This window comes from Anguilla anguilla, chromosome 13 (genome assembly GCF_013347855.1).
Source record: "Anguilla anguilla isolate fAngAng1 chromosome 13, fAngAng1.pri, whole genome shotgun sequence".
Lineage (NCBI taxonomy): Eukaryota > Metazoa > Chordata > Actinopteri > Anguilliformes > Anguillidae > Anguilla > Anguilla anguilla.
Genome location: NC_049213.1, coordinates 3,705,326 through 3,721,373, shown reverse-complemented (window position 1 = coordinate 3,721,373; position 16,048 = coordinate 3,705,326). Strand labels below are relative to the sequence as shown.

The window sequence follows — 16,048 nt, the reverse complement described above, 5'->3', positions numbered from 1 at the left end:
TCACAGGTAGAGAGGATGGAACAGTGTAATTTGGCTGGGACAGTGGGGGGGTCACAGGTAGAGAGGTCGGGGCAGTGGGGGTCACAGGTAGAGGGGATGGGACAGTGTAATTTGGCTGGGACAGTGGGGGGGTCACAGGTAGAGAGGTCGGGGCAGTGGGGGTCACAGGTAGAGGGGATGGGACAGTGTAATTTGGCTGGGACAGTGGGGGGGTCACAGGTAGAGAGGTCGGGGCAGTGGGGGTCACAGGTAGAGGGGATGGGACAGTGTAATTTGGCTGGGACAGGGTCAGGAGCTGATCTGCCGTTTGTGTGAATGGAACAGATCATGGGGGCCAGCGGGGGAACCTGCCACCATCACAATGGGCCCCCGGCCGGGCCAGGGCCCTTAATGCTGACGCCCCCATTCCACACGCCGTTTCAAAGGAGCTGTTACCCCCCCCCCCCCACCACCACCACCCCCCCACCCCCTCTGACGCCTGATCACAGGCCCATCACAATGGTGACAGATCCTCAGTCAGGACACCTCTCCATTGTGTATTGGAGGACAATGCTGACATCTCACTTCGGTAATAAACGCTTCCCCTCTCCACCCGGGGGTGGGGCGCATCCCCCCCCTATCCCTCCCCCCAACAGCCTTCCCCTAAATGAGTCATTATCACCGCAGAGGTGAGACAGAGTGCACCCGAAATTCGCACCTGGGACAGCTTGGCCGGAGCACAGCAGCACTGTCACGGTGCCTGTGAACAGCGCCACCCTCAGGAGATCACAGGAAGCACTGAAGCACTGGAGAGACTCAATCTAGCGTTTAATAACAAACAGCAATGCAAATTATTAATAAAAACCATCGAAAAATGCTGCACAGCAATAACAAAAATGTGTTAAAATTATTTCTAGATTAAAAAAAAAAATGCTTTAAATATACACATATAACAGACAGGGGAACTGAATTGGGCCACTTTAATCTTGTGCCACACAAACCTTTTCAGTTTTTGCCCTGAACTTTCTGTCTCGTTCGTCATCCAAAATCAGCTCATTTTAGGTGACATTTTATGGCTGGTCTAGACTCTCTACAAGTCCACTGCCAGCTGTAAAGAAGGAGGGTGTCTTTTTTCATTTGACAAGGCCACAATATTCTGACAATTTTTTACATGCAGCTCTGATTCTCTTTGGTAAATAAAAAACAAAAGTATCCATGAATAAAAAAGGTCCATAACGAAGAACATTTTATATAGAAGAAAGGTGAACATTTTTGTCAAATGAAAGTAGAGTGGTTAAAAAGTCCTGTTTATAGGGGTTAGGGGACAGAGAACCCCCACAGCTGGTGACATTTACAATCTTAAAGAAGAGCTGGGGTGAGGGGAAAGAGACAGAACTGAGAGAGAGAAAGAGGGAGAGACAGAATAGAGAGGAATAGAGAGAAAGAGACAGACAGACAGACAGAAAGAAGAGAGAGAGAAAGACAGAGAGATAAAGATCAGTCCTATTAGAAGAAGGACCAACAGCCCCAATTGCGGCTCAATATATTTCAGCTTGCCATAACCTGAGGCACATTGAGTGACCATTCTACAGACACAGGAGATTTATTTATTTATTTATTTATCTATTTATCTATTCTTTAGATGCTTGTGTGAATTTAACATTACTATTGTTATTGTGTTGTTTTTGTTTTCTGAATTTTCACTGTCATTAGTATTTCACTGTACAGTACATATGTATTTCAACTGATTTCTGATGCTTTGGCAATATTTACATATGTATTTCCTGCCCTATAAAGCAACTTGAATTAGAATTTTAGAGACAGAAAAACATTGAGAAACAGATAGAAAGACAGATAGACAGACAGAGAGAGGAAAGGAGAGAGACTGAGAGAGAGAGAGATAGAGAGGGAGAGAAGAAGAGAGAGGGGGAGAGGCAGTTAGAGATAGAGAGAGAGACAGAGAGAAAGGGAGAGAGAGGGAGAGGGAAAGAGAGGAAAAGAGGGAGAGAGTGAGGGGGGGAGAGAGAGAGAGCAAGAGGCAGGTAGCTGCCTCTCTTCCCAGAGGGCACATTAGCATTTTAACTGGTCGGCCTGAGTCCTGGCTGCTCGGCACAGCCCCCCCCCCTTGCCCCCCTCCCCCCTGCCCCCCCTCCCCCCCTTTACGAGGCTCTCGGGCAGCCGGCCGGTTGCTAGACAATGCGTTTGGTTATGCGGGTTATGTAAAGTCCCTGTGCATCACAAAGACCGTGTGGGCGGCAGTGAGGAGCCCAGCCTCTTCAGACCCCGAGGGGGGGGGGGGGGGGGGGGGGGGGGGGGGGGGTCAGCTGGAGAGATCTGGCACTGCGGTCCAGAGTGCTTCCTCTTCTCTTCCCCCGACGGTTAAAAAGTTTGCTCTGTCTGGTGCTTGGAGAGAGGGAGGAGGCGCTGAATCACCCTGTCCTGGGCTCAGGCAGGAGAGGGGAGCCTGTGCTCTCCCCCTTCAAACACCAACTCCCAGAACTCTCCGTGCCTCTTTCCAACCCCAACTCCCAGAACCCTCCATGCTCCATTCCAACTCCCAGAAACCTCCGTGCTCATTTCCAACCCCAACTCCCAAACCCTCTGTGCTCAATTCAAACCCCAACTCCCAGAACCCTCTATGCTCCATTCAAACCCCAACTCCCAGAACCCTCCGTGCTCCATCCAACCTCAACTCCCAGAAACCTCTGTGCTCCATTCCAACCCCAACTCCCAGAACCCTCTGTGCTCAATTCAAACCCCAACTCCCAGAACCCTCTATGCTCCATTCAAACCCCAACTCCCAGAACCCTCCGTGCTCCATTCCAACTCCCAGAACCCTCTGTGCTCCGTTCCAACCCCAACTCCCAGAACCCTCTGCTCCATACAACCTCAACTCCCAGAAACCTCTGTGCTCGATTCCAACCCCAACTCCCAAAACCCTCTGTGCTCAATTCAAGCCCCAACTCCCAAAACCCTCTGTGCTCCGTTCCCTTCTCTAATAGAAGCTACATGCCTAAAAACAGAACCATTAGCACGTATCTAAGCATAACTACTCCATTGATTCCATCTGTATATAGAACAGTGTTTTGTGCCTGTTTCTGAAATTGCCCCAGGTCTGTCTGTGTTAACCAGCTGTTGACTTTCACAGGAAGCTGTTATGGGAGAAGAGAATCTCCCGAAAGCTTAAACGTAAAACTGAATCTGGACCGGCCCTCTAGCTGACCTAAAGATGCCTGACCCAACGCTGCCAAACACGCACTCCTGCTCAACCCTCAAACGCTCTGATTGGCTCAGAAAAGTCAGTGACTGACAGGACGCTGTAGCTCTGGATCATTGTGGGGCTGGTGAAATCACACTAGCCAATCACAGGTGTTGTTCTCCGGGCCCTGTTAATACCCACTGTGGATGACAGCACATGCTAACTGACTGAACAGAAAACCTCTCAGGGGGGTTGCCCATAGCCAGTTGCCTTGGGTGGGGTGCAATCAGGGCTACAGTAAATCAAAACCTTGTGGGGGGTGGGGGGGGGGGGGGGACACCCGCACACCCCACCCCTCCCGTCCACACAAGGAGGACAGCGCGCGACCAATCAAGTAGAGCAATCACTCTGCGAACCGCGTGCCGCCGCAGGCTAAGAGTGTGTCAACAAGGAGGAAGGCCTGAAAAAGGAAAGCCACTGTTCAAACACAGGGAGACTGTCGCTCTTTCAGGCTGGGGTAGTTTAGGGTCGGGGGGGGAAGCCAAAAAACTGTTTCATGTAACATTTGTAACACCTTCACAATCTCACACAACCACAGGCTTCTATCCTATCCCAAACCCATTCCCATTTTCCAAACCCATTCCCATTTTCCAAACCATTCCCGTTTTCCACACCTATTTTTATTTTCCACACCTATTTCTATTTTCCTGACCCATTCCCATTTTCAACACCCATTCCCATTTACCAGACTATTCCCATTTTCCAGACCTATTCCAATTTACCACACCCATTCCCATTTTCCACACCCATTCCCATTTACCACACCCATTCCCATTATCCACACCCATTCCCATTTTCGCACCCACTCATTTATCAGTCCCATTCCCATTTACCAGGCCCATTCCCAGTTACCAGACCCATTCTCATTTACCAGGCCCATTCCCAGTTACCAGGCCCATTCCCAGTTACCAGACCCATTCCCATTTACCAATGATGAGCATTATGGGAAATACATATTTGCACGTAATAGGGCTAATAGGGCTATTCAGGTGCTGTTCTGTATTTCAAAACAAAGGTGCAGTCCAGTGCGCTTCTGTCCATTCCTGTGACTTGCAGATGGAGAAATTAAGGAGGATTTGACCAAGACGTAGCACCACATGTGGGACACCCGCCCCCCCACACACACACACACACACACACACACAGGACAAGGACCCCCTCCCCCCTGCCATAAAGCACACAGGAGAGCAGCAGTGGAATGCAGGCTGGAGTGGGACAGCAACCCGACCCCGCCCCCCCCCCCCCCCCCCCGCTCTCAGCCCCCGCCCCCCCTCTGTCCGGTTATTGCTTCTTTTTGTCTGTGTTTATTTCCACTGTAACCAGAGGAGACACATCTGCATCTTTTAGGAGGCGCACGGGACATTTGCTTGACCTGTCTGCAGGACAAGAGGTTGGGGAGGGGGGAGGGGGGCGGGTGGCGCGCGGGGGGTGAATCCACCCACAAAAAAGCTTGTTTTCGGGAACCCCGAGACAAACGGTCCAAGGGTGATCTGCGGTGAACTTTGGAGAATTAATTTTCCTGTTGGAGACAGATTCTCCACCCACCCACCCAACAAAACCCACCCCCCTTCTAGAGCACCATACACACACACACTCAAACACACACGCAGACCCCATGCACACACACACACACACACACACACTCAAACACACACGCAGACCCCACACGCACACACACACACACACACGTCGGCTCTGGCATGCTGGATCTTGCCGGGCTGAACTCTGTCCTGATCAGGGAAGGTCTTAATACCTGCAGGCTTACAGCACAGGAAGCCGGAGAGAAAGCTGCCGGAGACACGGAGTGACAGACTTCCGCGCGTAATTATGCTTTTCTCTGACTGACATTGTTCCTCATTCTCCCTCCCCCACACATAATTACGCTTTTCTGGGACTGAAGTGTCTGATGTGCTCTCCTCCCCCACTGATATGAGCAGGTTTCCATAGCGAACATCCCCTTAATTCACCCAGGAGAAGAGTGGGAGCAGGACGGGCGAACGCTGAGCTCATCTCAAACAAACTCTCATTGTGCTGCGTTTCAGCAGTTTATGCGTCCGGCGATATACATAAATAAATAACAACCACGAAATCCTCCGCTCTTCAAATCTGCTGCTTTGATCAGGAAACTCCGGGGCCTTTCTCAGGGATTGGCTGGATTGCGTGGTGCTGAACGCAGACACACAGACTCTGCAGACACACATGAGAACGCAGACACACAGTCGCTACAGACACACACGTGAGCGCACACACACGTGAACGCAGACACACAGTCGCTGCAGACACACATATGAACGCACACACACATGAGAACGCAGACACACAGTCGCTACAGACACACACGTGAGCGCACACACACGTGAACGCAGACACACAGTCGCTGCAGACACACATATGAACGCACACACACATGAGAACGCAGACACACAGTCGCTGCAGACACACACGTGAACGCACACACACGTGAACACAGACACACAGTCTCTACAGACAGACACGTGAACACAGACACACAGTCTCTACAGACACATATGTGAACACAGACACACAGTCTCTACAGACACATATGTGAACACAGACACACAGTCTCTACAGACACATGTGAACGCAGACACACAGTCTCTGCAGACACACATCTGAACGCACACACACGTGAACACAGACACACAGACTCTACAGACACACATGTGAATGCAGACACACAGTCTCTACAGACACACACGTGAACGCACACACACAGTCTCTGCAGACACACACGTGAACACAGACACACAGACTCTGCAGACACACAGTCTCTGCAGACACACACGTGAACACAGACACACAGACTCTGCAGACACACAGTCTCTGCAGACACACACGTGAACACAGACACACAGACTCTGCAGACACACAGTCTCTGCAGACACACACGTGAACGCACACACACAGACTCTGCAGACACACACGTGAACACAGACACACAGACTCTGCAGACACACAGTCTCTGCAGACACACAGTCTCTGCAGACACACACGTGAACACAGACACACAGACTCTGCAGACACACAGACTCTGCAGACACACATGTGAACACAGACACACAGTCTCTACAGACACACACGTGAACACAGACACACAGTCTCTACAGACACACACGTGAACACAGACACACAGTCTCTACAGACACACAGACTCTGCAGCTCAGCGCTCTGCTGTCATGCTTGTTTATCGCGGATTCATATTTTCCAGCAACAGCAGGGAATTTCCCATTAGAGTTCGGCTGAGAGAGGAGCGGTAGAGGAGGCTCCGGGAGAGAGCATACTGCAGCCTGTGTGCATACTTCTGTTTGGGTCATACTGTGCTGTGTGTGTGAGCGTGCATGTGTGTGCGTGTGTGTGTGGTGCATGTGTGTGTGAGAGTGTGTGTGTGTGCGTGTGAGCGTGTGTGTGTGTGTGTGTGTGTGTGGTGCATGTGTGTGAGAGTGTGTGTGTGAGAGTGCATGTGTGTGCGTGTGAGTGTGTGTGTGTGTGTGTGCGGTGCATGTGTGTGTGAGAGTGCATGTGTGTGCGTGTGAGCGTGTGTGTGTGTGTGTGTGTGTGTGTGTGTGTGGTGCATGTGTGTGTGAGTGTGTGTGTGCGTTGCATGAGTGTGTGTGTGTGTGTGTGTGCATGCATGTGTGTGTGTATGTGTGTGTGGCGCATGTGTGTGTGCGTGTGTGTGTGTGTATGTGTGTGTGCAAATGTGTATGAGTGTGTGTGTATGTGTGTGTGTGTGCATGCATATGTGTATGAGTGTGTGTGTATGTGTGTGTGTGTGTGTGTGTGTATGTGTGTGTGCATATATGTATGAGTGTATGCCTATGTGTGCGTGTGTGTGTGTGTATGTGTGCGAGCATATGTGTATGTGTTTGTGTGTGTGTGTGTGTGATTGTGTGTGTGTGGGTGCCTGCATGTGTATGTGCATGTATGGGGTATAAGAGTGTGGACTATGGAAGGTGACATTTGGACACCTAAAATCTCTTAAAACTGACCCAGGTCAGCCTCTTCCTGTTTGTTTATTTACACAGCGATCAAACTGACGCCATGGAAACCCATCTGAGCGCATGTACGCAGGACATTATGAACACTGAGACGATTATGGACAGCTGCACTGCGACCACTGGAAAACTCCATCAACATACCTGCATCAATCAATTATCTTTACAGGTGAATCATCATATACAACTTAATCTCTACGATTAACCTCTAAAGAGAAGTCCACTTTAAGTGACAAGTTTAATGAAAATACTGCATATCACAATCATTGTACATCATAAATAAAGGCTTACAAAATGACAAAAATTACAAAGTTTACAAAATTTTGCAGAAACGGAAATTCTCACAAAGACACAAGGTTTTCTTAAAAGCATCCTGTACTACTCAAATTTGTGGATTTCCCCTGCAAATCTTCTTCACAGTGACTTAAACCTGAAGATATGTGGAAATAAAAATAAATGGAGCGTTTAACCCACTCACTGTGTGCAGCTGGGCTGAACTCAATGACCAGCTCCTCCGAGATGCCCCACCCACAATCCCATTACTTTGGCCCCACCCACAATCCCGCTGCGTCAGCCCCACCCACAATCCCACTGCTTCCCTCGGGCTGTGTAGGAGTACTGCAGGGCAGTGTAGGAGTACTGCAGGGCAGTGTAGGAGTATTGTAGGGCAGAGCAGGAGTACTGTAGGGTAGTGCAGGAGTACTGTAGGGCAGTGCAGGGCAGTGTAGGAGTACTGTAGGGTAGTGTAGGAGGAGTACTGTAGGGCAGTGTAGGAGTACTGTAGGGCAGTGTAGGGGTACTGTAGGGCAGTGTAGGAGTACTGTAGGGCAGTGCAGGGCAGTGTAGGAGTACTGTAGGGTAGTGTAGGAGGAGTACTGTAGGGCAGTGTAGGGGTACTGTAGGGTAGTGCAGGAGTACTGTAGGGCAGTGCAGGGCAGTGTAGGGGTACTGTAGGGCAGTGTAGGAGTACTGTAGGGCAGTGCAGGGCAGTGTAGGGGTACTGTAGGGTAGTGTAGGAGGAGTACTGTAGGGCAGTGTAGGGGTACTGTAGGGCAGTGTAGGAGTACTGTAGGGCAGTGTAGGGGTACTGTAGGGCAGTGTAGGAGTACTGTAGGGTAGTGTAGGAGGAGTACTGTAGGGCAGTGTAAGAGTACTGTAGGGCAGAGCAGGAGTACTGTAGGGTAGTGCAGGAGTACTGTAGGGCAGTGTAGGAGTACTGTAGGGCAGTGTAGGAGTACTGTAGGGTAGTGTAGGAGGAGTACTGTAGGGTAGTGTAGGAGGAGTACTGTAGGGCAGTGCAGGGCAGTGTAGGAGTGCTGTAGGGCAGAGCAGGAGTACTGTAGGGCAATGCAGGAGTACTGTAGGGCAGTGTAGGAGTACTGTAGGGTAGTGTAGGAGGAGTACTGTAGGGTAGTGTAGGAGGAGTACTGTAGGGCAGTGTAGGAGTACTGTAGGGTAGTGTAGGAGGAGTACTGTAGGGTAGTGTAGGAGGAGTACTGTAGGGTAGTGTAGGAGTACTGTAGGGTAGTGTAGGAGGACTACTGTAGGGCAGTGTAGGAGTACTGTAGGGCAGTGTAGGAGGAGTACTGTAGGGTAGTGTAGGAGGAGTACTGTAGGGTAGTGTAGGAGTACTGTAGGGTAGTGTAGGAGGAGTACTGTAGGGTAGTGTAGGAGTACTGTAGGGTAGTGTAGGAGTACTGTAGGGCAGTGCAGGAGTACTGTAGGGCAGTGTAGGAGTACTGTAGGGTAGTGTAGGAGGAGTACTGTAGGGTAGTGTAGGAGTACTGTAGGGCAGTGTAGGGGTACTGTAGGGCAGTGCAGGAGTACTGTAGGGCAGTGCAGGAGTACTGTAGGGCAGTGTAGGAGTACTGTAGGGTAGTGTAGGAGGAGTACTGTAGGGTAGTGTAGGAGTACTGTAGGGCAGTGTAGGAGTACTGTAGGGCAGAGCAGGAGTACTGTAGGGCAGTGTAGGAGGAGTACTGTAGGGTAGTGTAGGAGTACTGTAGGGCAGTGTAGGAGTACTGTAGGGCAGAGCAGGAGTACTGTAGGGCAGTGTAGGAGGAGTACTGTAGGGTAGTGTAGGAGTACTGTAGGGTAGTGTAGGAGTACTGTAGGGCAGTGTAGGAGTACTGTAGGGTAGTGTAGGAGGAGTACTGTATGGTAGTGTAGGAGTACTGTAGGGCAGTGTAGGAGTACTGTAGGGTAGTGTAGGAGTACTGTAGGGCAGTGTAGGGGTACTGTAGGGCAGTGTAGGAATACTGTAGGGCAGTGTAGGGGTACTGTAGGGTAGTGTAGGAGTACTGTAGGGCAGTGTAGGGGTACTGTAGGGCAGTGTAGGAGTACTGCAGGGCTGTGTAGGAGTACTGTAGGGTAGTGTAGGAGGAGTACTGTAGGGCAGAGCAGGAGTACTGTAGGGCAATGTAGGAGTACTGTGGGGCAGTGCAGGAGTATTGTAGGGCAGTGCAGGAGTACTGTAGGGCAGAGCAGGAGTACACAAAGTAGACAAATGCTCAGCTGCACCTCCAAAAACGCACAGACTCTATACACCCCCTGACAGGTATCTTCCTACAATCAGGGCAGATAAAACTCCCGAAACACCAAAGTGTGATGTCATAGCTCAGGAGGTAAGAGCGGTGGTCTGGCAGTCGGAGGGTTGCCGGTTCGATCCCCTGCCCTGGGTGTGTCGAAGTGTCCCTGAGCAAGACACCTAACCCCTAATTGCTCCCAACGAGTTGACTGGTACCTTGCATGGCAGCCTTTCGCCGTTGGTCTGTGAGTGTATGTGTGAATGGGTGAATGAGAGGCATCAATTGTAAAGCGCTTTGGATAAAAGCACTATATAAATGCAGTCCATTTACCATTTACCATTCATCAGAACGAGATGTAAGTATGACGTCATCAAGACAAGATGCACGCATCACAGCCACAGATGCTATAAAATCACCAGACACTCAGAGCATAGATTCCTTCTGCTTCTTAAAAGGGACCCCCACCATTTTTGGTATATTCTGTCTTACACTCAGAATAGTTCCTGTGGCATGTGACTAATACTTCAAAATCAAACATTTCATCTGTATCTGCAAAAATCCACAAAGAATAGTGTTATGTTTTTTGAACTGGAGAGTATTATGTAATGGAGACAAATCTACTCTATTCTTTGTATTCCTGAAGTCACAGTAAGAACATTTAAGATGTTAAATGAAAGCTTTCAGTCATGTTTTAGTTCCACCTACACTACAGCCACTGCTAAATTTGAGTCCAATTCTCTATAAAAGGGGAAAGAGGAGAGGCTATACCTGGGTGACATCATCACTGAGCAGCAGGGCAGGGCACATGAGCAATGTGACACATTAAAAATTAAAAAGATAATTTATTCCTAAGGAGAGAACTAGCGTGTGAAATCATGAAGTTAGACTGGAGTTCTCCTTCAACAGGAGGTTCCAGTTGGCAACAGGAGTTCCTGGTGCACTATTGTAGTAGAGACCGGCCTTTCCCACAGCACCGCACTTGATCACACAAGTCAATGTGTGTTAGTTTTCAAAAGAATGTGTCAACCTGGAATGATTTTCAGACAGAATGGCCAGCCTTGAGAAAACAGAAGACTATCTGGAGGGTGCAAAGAGTCTGCAGTACCAGCCCCTCCACAGCAGAAGGCCCCAGGGGTTGGAGGGGGAAAGCTGGCGGGTTTAGGCAAGGTCTGAGAGAATGAGCAAGCCTCCTATCATCTCGTTCGTCTGCTTGTCAATGTCAGTGCGTGAGCTGGGTGGGGGGGGGGGGGGTGGGGGGGTGTTGGGGTGTGGGGGGGTTTGGGGATTCCCCTCTCACTGGGTTTGCTGCACTTGAGCTCCCAGCAGGAATGTCAACAGAGCCTGTGTACCTGGCAGGTGGTACCTGGAGGTTCACACCCCCACCCCACCCCCCACCCCCCCCCCTCCAGGTGTGGCGGGGGAGAGTCCCCTTTACCTGGTGCAGGAAGCGGCAGCGCCTCCCCAGCCAGGTAGATCACAGGCACCGCCCCTCCCGGTCAACCAATCCCAGCCACGTCCCACACAGCGGGCGGGCAGCCGAGCTTCCGCTCGAGCGCGCAGAGCCATCTTAGATCCTGACACGATTAACACGGCAAAACCAGCGCATCCAAAGCCCAACGTCTACTCAAAGACCCTGATGTGCTTCTAAAGCCCAACATCTACTCAAAGACCCTGACGTGCATCCAAAGCCCAACATCTACTCAAAGACCCTGATGTGCTTCTAAAGCCCAACGTCTACTCAAAGACTCTGATGTGCTTCCAAAGCCCAACGTCTACTCAAAGACCCTGATGTGCTTCTAAAGCCCAACATCTACTCAAAGACTCTGACGTGCTTCCAAAGCCCAACGTCTACTCAAAGACCCTGATGTGCTTCTAAAGCCCAACATCTACTCAAAGACCCTGATGTGCTTCCAAAGCCCAACATCTACTCAAAGACCCTGACGTGCTTCCAAAGCCCAACATCTACTCAAAGACCCTGACGTGCATCCAAAGCCCAACGTCTACTCAAAGACCCCGATGTGCACCCAAAGCCCAACGTCTACTCAAAGACTCTGAAGTCTACAACCAGGCACCGCAATCTCCAGTCCTGGAGCACCGTACTGTCTGCTGCCTTCAGGTGTTTCAGCACTTAAGTGCTTTGTTTAAGTCACTGATTAAGTCACACATTGTTTCCAAGGCTTACATTGGCTGCCGACTGAAAGGAAGCCAAAAAAAAACCTGTAGACACTGCGGCCCTCCAGGACTGGAGTTAAACCCGCAGACACTGTGGTCCTCCAGGACTGGAGTTAAACCTGCAGACACTGCGGCCCTCCAGGACTGGAGTTAAACCTGTAGACACTGTGGCCCTCCAAGACTGGAGTTAAACCTGCAGACACTGCGACCATCCAGGACTGGAGTTAAACCCGCAGACACTGTGGTCCTCCAGGACTGGAATTAAACCTGCAGACACTGTGGCCCTCCAGGACTGGAGTTAAACCTGCAGACACTGCGGCCCTCCAGGACTGGAGTTAAACCTGCAGGCACAGCGCCCCCTCCAGGACTGGAGTTTGAGATCCTGGGTCTACGCTCAATGAAGGTGGTCCCCAGAGGGTAGTGCTCAAGGCCGATGGCTTCCCAAGAAGAACAGAGTAATGAAAGCGATTTCTCTATGGGAGGGGGAGGAGGGTCCTGTGATCCTCCTTTCATAACGAGGCGTATGAGACCAGAAGAGCTGCACAGTTTGACACCTCCCTCCCCTTCCCCCCGCGCCCAGAGTCTATGGGACCCGTGTACCCAGAAACGGAGGATCACAGACACTCGGCGTCCTGCACTCTCTCTTTTCAACCTTCCCGCGCCGCCAGCAGGCCTTTCTCTCGCTGCTTCCTGCTCCCTCGTTCTCTCACTCTCTCAGCAGGTGCTGCTACCGCTCCTGTCTGAGGAAGCAGGGGCGCCGAGGGGGGGGGGGGGGCAGGCAAGACACACGGCAGCTCAGGAGCAAGACGGTTTCCCTCTGAAACAACAACAGCTGAGGAAAAGGGCCGTAGGAACATTTGCTGCTGCCGGCCCCCTCTCCTGAGGGCTCGGCGCGAGTGGGGGGCTGGGAGGGGTTAAACGGGACCCCCGCATGGGGCCAGATGCAAGCCGGCCCGCGGGCGCTAGCAGTTGCCTCTTTTCGGCTAGCTGTCGGTCTTCCCATCGCCCTCTTCAGCCTGCCCATGCGACTCCAGCTCGCGAGCTCTCGAGCGTGGAAACTCGCTGGCTATTAAAAAGACGCATCCATTCAGAGAGGTACACTGTCTTCCTGGTTTTATATTTATATGGGAATATGTCTTTTTCCCATGGACAGGGGTCAACGGCTCAAGGGACTCCCTGCAGGACTCGCCAAAAAGCGAAGCTCCTTTCAGACGCCGAAAGCACAAAGCAGTCAAAGCGTCCACAGCCTCCTGAGAGGGGCGGGATACGACCTTCAGAAACGCTCACGCCGTATTTTCCCCGAGCGCAGTGCCCGGCGGCGGCGGCTACTTCCTCTGAGAGGGAACGAGCCACTTCCTCCGCGCGACCAGGTGCACAGCAGCGCTTTCTGTCCCCGCCCCCCAAATGCCGCCTCTCTATCTCTCTCTCTCCTGCCGCGTGAAACCATTTGCGCGGGCGCGACCAGTCACGCCGACCTCCGGCCAACCAAAACACGCAGGTGAGAAGAAAAGGAAGAGAAGGGGAGGGGGGGGGGGGGGGATTAATGCAGGAAAAAAAGAACGACAGGGGGAGAAAGAGGGGAACTCAGCAGCTCGGTGTGTGGTCAGGAGGGTAGAGGTGGGAGGGGCCCGGAGCCGGGGGCTGGTCTAGGTCTAACCCAGCGTGTTCCCTCTGGGGACCCCCCCCCCCCGAGGCTTCACTCCCCCGCTTTATACATACAGTCCACATCACCACACAGCAACACGCCCGGTCACTAAACATCATAACTCCATTCTGACTGCAGGGACCAGCACGGAACTACACGGGAAGGGCAGTGAGCGTCTCGAACCCTTGGCCCTCTTCTCCCACTGCTCCACTCGGCTGTCCCGGCACGGCACACCGTAGACACGCTACACCCATCCCGTCCTACACGGTGAATTTACCAGAGCCCAAGCCTTCGAACCATAGGCCCCACGTTATTAGATGCAAACACGATGTCATTTCAAACATATTTGAAACAAAATTGCATTGAGTTATGTTGAACAATATACAGCAGTACACGGAGGTACTCAAAATGTTTTACATACATGTAAATTATCGCTCTTTTTGCATAATGATACATTCTGCCTTATTGAGTGAAACCAAGTCCCTCTTATCATTGAGACCCCCACAGTACCCCGCTCACGGCAGGACTGCCTAATGTGGCCTAATGTCTCGAAGAGAGAATTTACTGGAAGTCCCAAATGACCAACCACCACAGGCCCGGAATCCCCATATATAATTAATGAGCTCAATTAAGTAATTGAGCCAAGGTCAGTAATGTGAACCAGATGTCTGATTCCAGATAACCAAAACATATATACTGGGGAGGGATGGGTCGAACCCCAAAATCCCTCAATTTCGGGCACAGGTATCAGGAATCTTACTCTGTAAGCGCAGTAACACTCATCAGTACATCAGCGGTAAATCTGGCAGCATTTGGTAGAAAAAAGCTGGAGGATCCTGTTTTTGTACCAGAGGACAGCAAAAAAACAACTGTTTTATCAGGGACTACTAAAGAAGAAAACAACTGTTCTATCAGGGTCTACAAAAGAATAAAAACACTGTTCTATCAGGGTCTACTAAAGAAGAAAACAACTGTTCTATCAGGGTCTACCTTAGAAGAAAACAACTGTTCTATCAGGGTCTACCTTAGAAGAAAACAACTGTTCTATCAGGGTCTACCTTAGAAGAAAACAACTGTTCTATCAGGGTCTACTAAAAGACGAGACTATGGCTTATTGCAATGTCTAGTCTGGCTTGAGAACAACAACAGTATTCCATTCCAGGTTAAGTCGTTACCATAGATACCCTTACACAAATTTACTGAATTACATCATCAAAAATATTTGGACTTTTTTCTAAATGTACTGATAAATATATTTTACAGATAGATACAGTATATTGAAATATCTTAGTGGCAAAAATCTGTTAAAGTGGCCACATGCTGTGATCAGCTGCGGTATCTTGAGAATATATTTTCCTTCAATGCATCTTCAGTTGATGGCATCTCCATAGCCCTGTGCATATGCCCATATCTGACCCTGCTCTCCCAAGCAGAACAGCTGCTGGTCTGATGGGGGAGGGGCTAAAAGAGATACTGACAGGAAGCACTGCTCATCCATTCACACCGTTCTCTTTAGCTCCCTTTTCCTCAAACGTGCCAGGACAAGTCGTCATGCGACCAAGCTGAGCCACAACAGGAAGTCATTCACCTGCTAAGCTGGAGGCCATATGCTACTGTTTTACATACTTACTTACACACATACACACACACACACACATGCACTCACACACACACAAACACACACACGCTTACACACACACGTGCACACACACACAGACACACACACACACACATACATACACACAGACACAGACACGCACACACACACGCACACACGCATACACACACACACACACTTACACACACATACACACACATGCACACACACACGCATACACACTTACACACACACACACACACACAGCTCTGCCTTATTCAAACAGGTGGAATGCAGAGAGGGACACAGAGAAACACGAGCAGAGGAAAGAGAGCACCCTGGTTTGAGAGCCGGCTGCACTGTCCTGCAGTACTCCTGCACTGCCCTACTGACTGCACTTCAAGTATCAGTTTCTTTAAAAACAAGCGCAAATCCGCAATAGCTGCGACCGCACACCCGCATGCATCCATGTGTGCATGCATCCATGCACACACCCTCACACAAACACGTGACCTCTTCTTTGGCTCATGACCAACCTTTCCACGAAATCTTGTGCAAATCTGTGAATCCATTCGGGAGTTATGCGCCTTTTTGTGATAGGCCACGGCCATCGCCACGCCCCCTCTTGGTGAATCGGCCTGAAATTTACTCAGCTCTACCTTCGGTCATGACCAACCTCCATGCCAAATTTCTGCCTCCTGGGGCAAAAACTGTGGCTGCTACGGGGTGGGACACTTTTTGTGGACCAACCAACCGACCGACCGACAGACAGAGCTATAGAGCTGCCGGTCGCAGCTAAAAAGTCAGTCTCAGGTCGGATATCACTGACGTGTATTTAAATGCATGACACAT

General features: G+C 50.6%; 2 protein-coding genes across 8 annotated transcripts in view; one reads left to right on the top strand and one right to left on the bottom strand.

The window, feature by feature from the left end:
• The window catches only part of LOC118211350 (putative uncharacterized protein DDB_G0271982), a gene marked incomplete at its 3' end in the record, with an annotated part of 19,808 nt that extends 17,908 nt beyond the window's left edge, over nt 1–1,900 (top strand). The window contains exon 3 of the mRNA XM_035388506.1: nt 1,856–1,900. Coding sequence (XP_035244397.1) covers nt 1,856–1,900 — 45 coding nt within the window. The remainder of the gene's footprint in view (nt 1–1,855) is intronic.
• The window catches only part of gli1 (GLI family zinc finger 1), an 84,362-nt gene that overhangs the window by 46,348 nt on the left and 21,966 nt on the right, over nt 1–16,048 (bottom strand). Inside the window, exon 1 of one of the 7 annotated variants that reach the window (XM_035389626.1) lies at nt 698–755. The exons of the other annotated variants lie outside the window; for them this stretch is intronic. The gene's annotated coding sequence lies outside the window, so the exon portion shown is untranslated. Of the gene's footprint in view, nt 1–697; nt 756–16,048 lie in introns of those variants that run through there. 7 annotated transcript variants of the gene reach the window in all.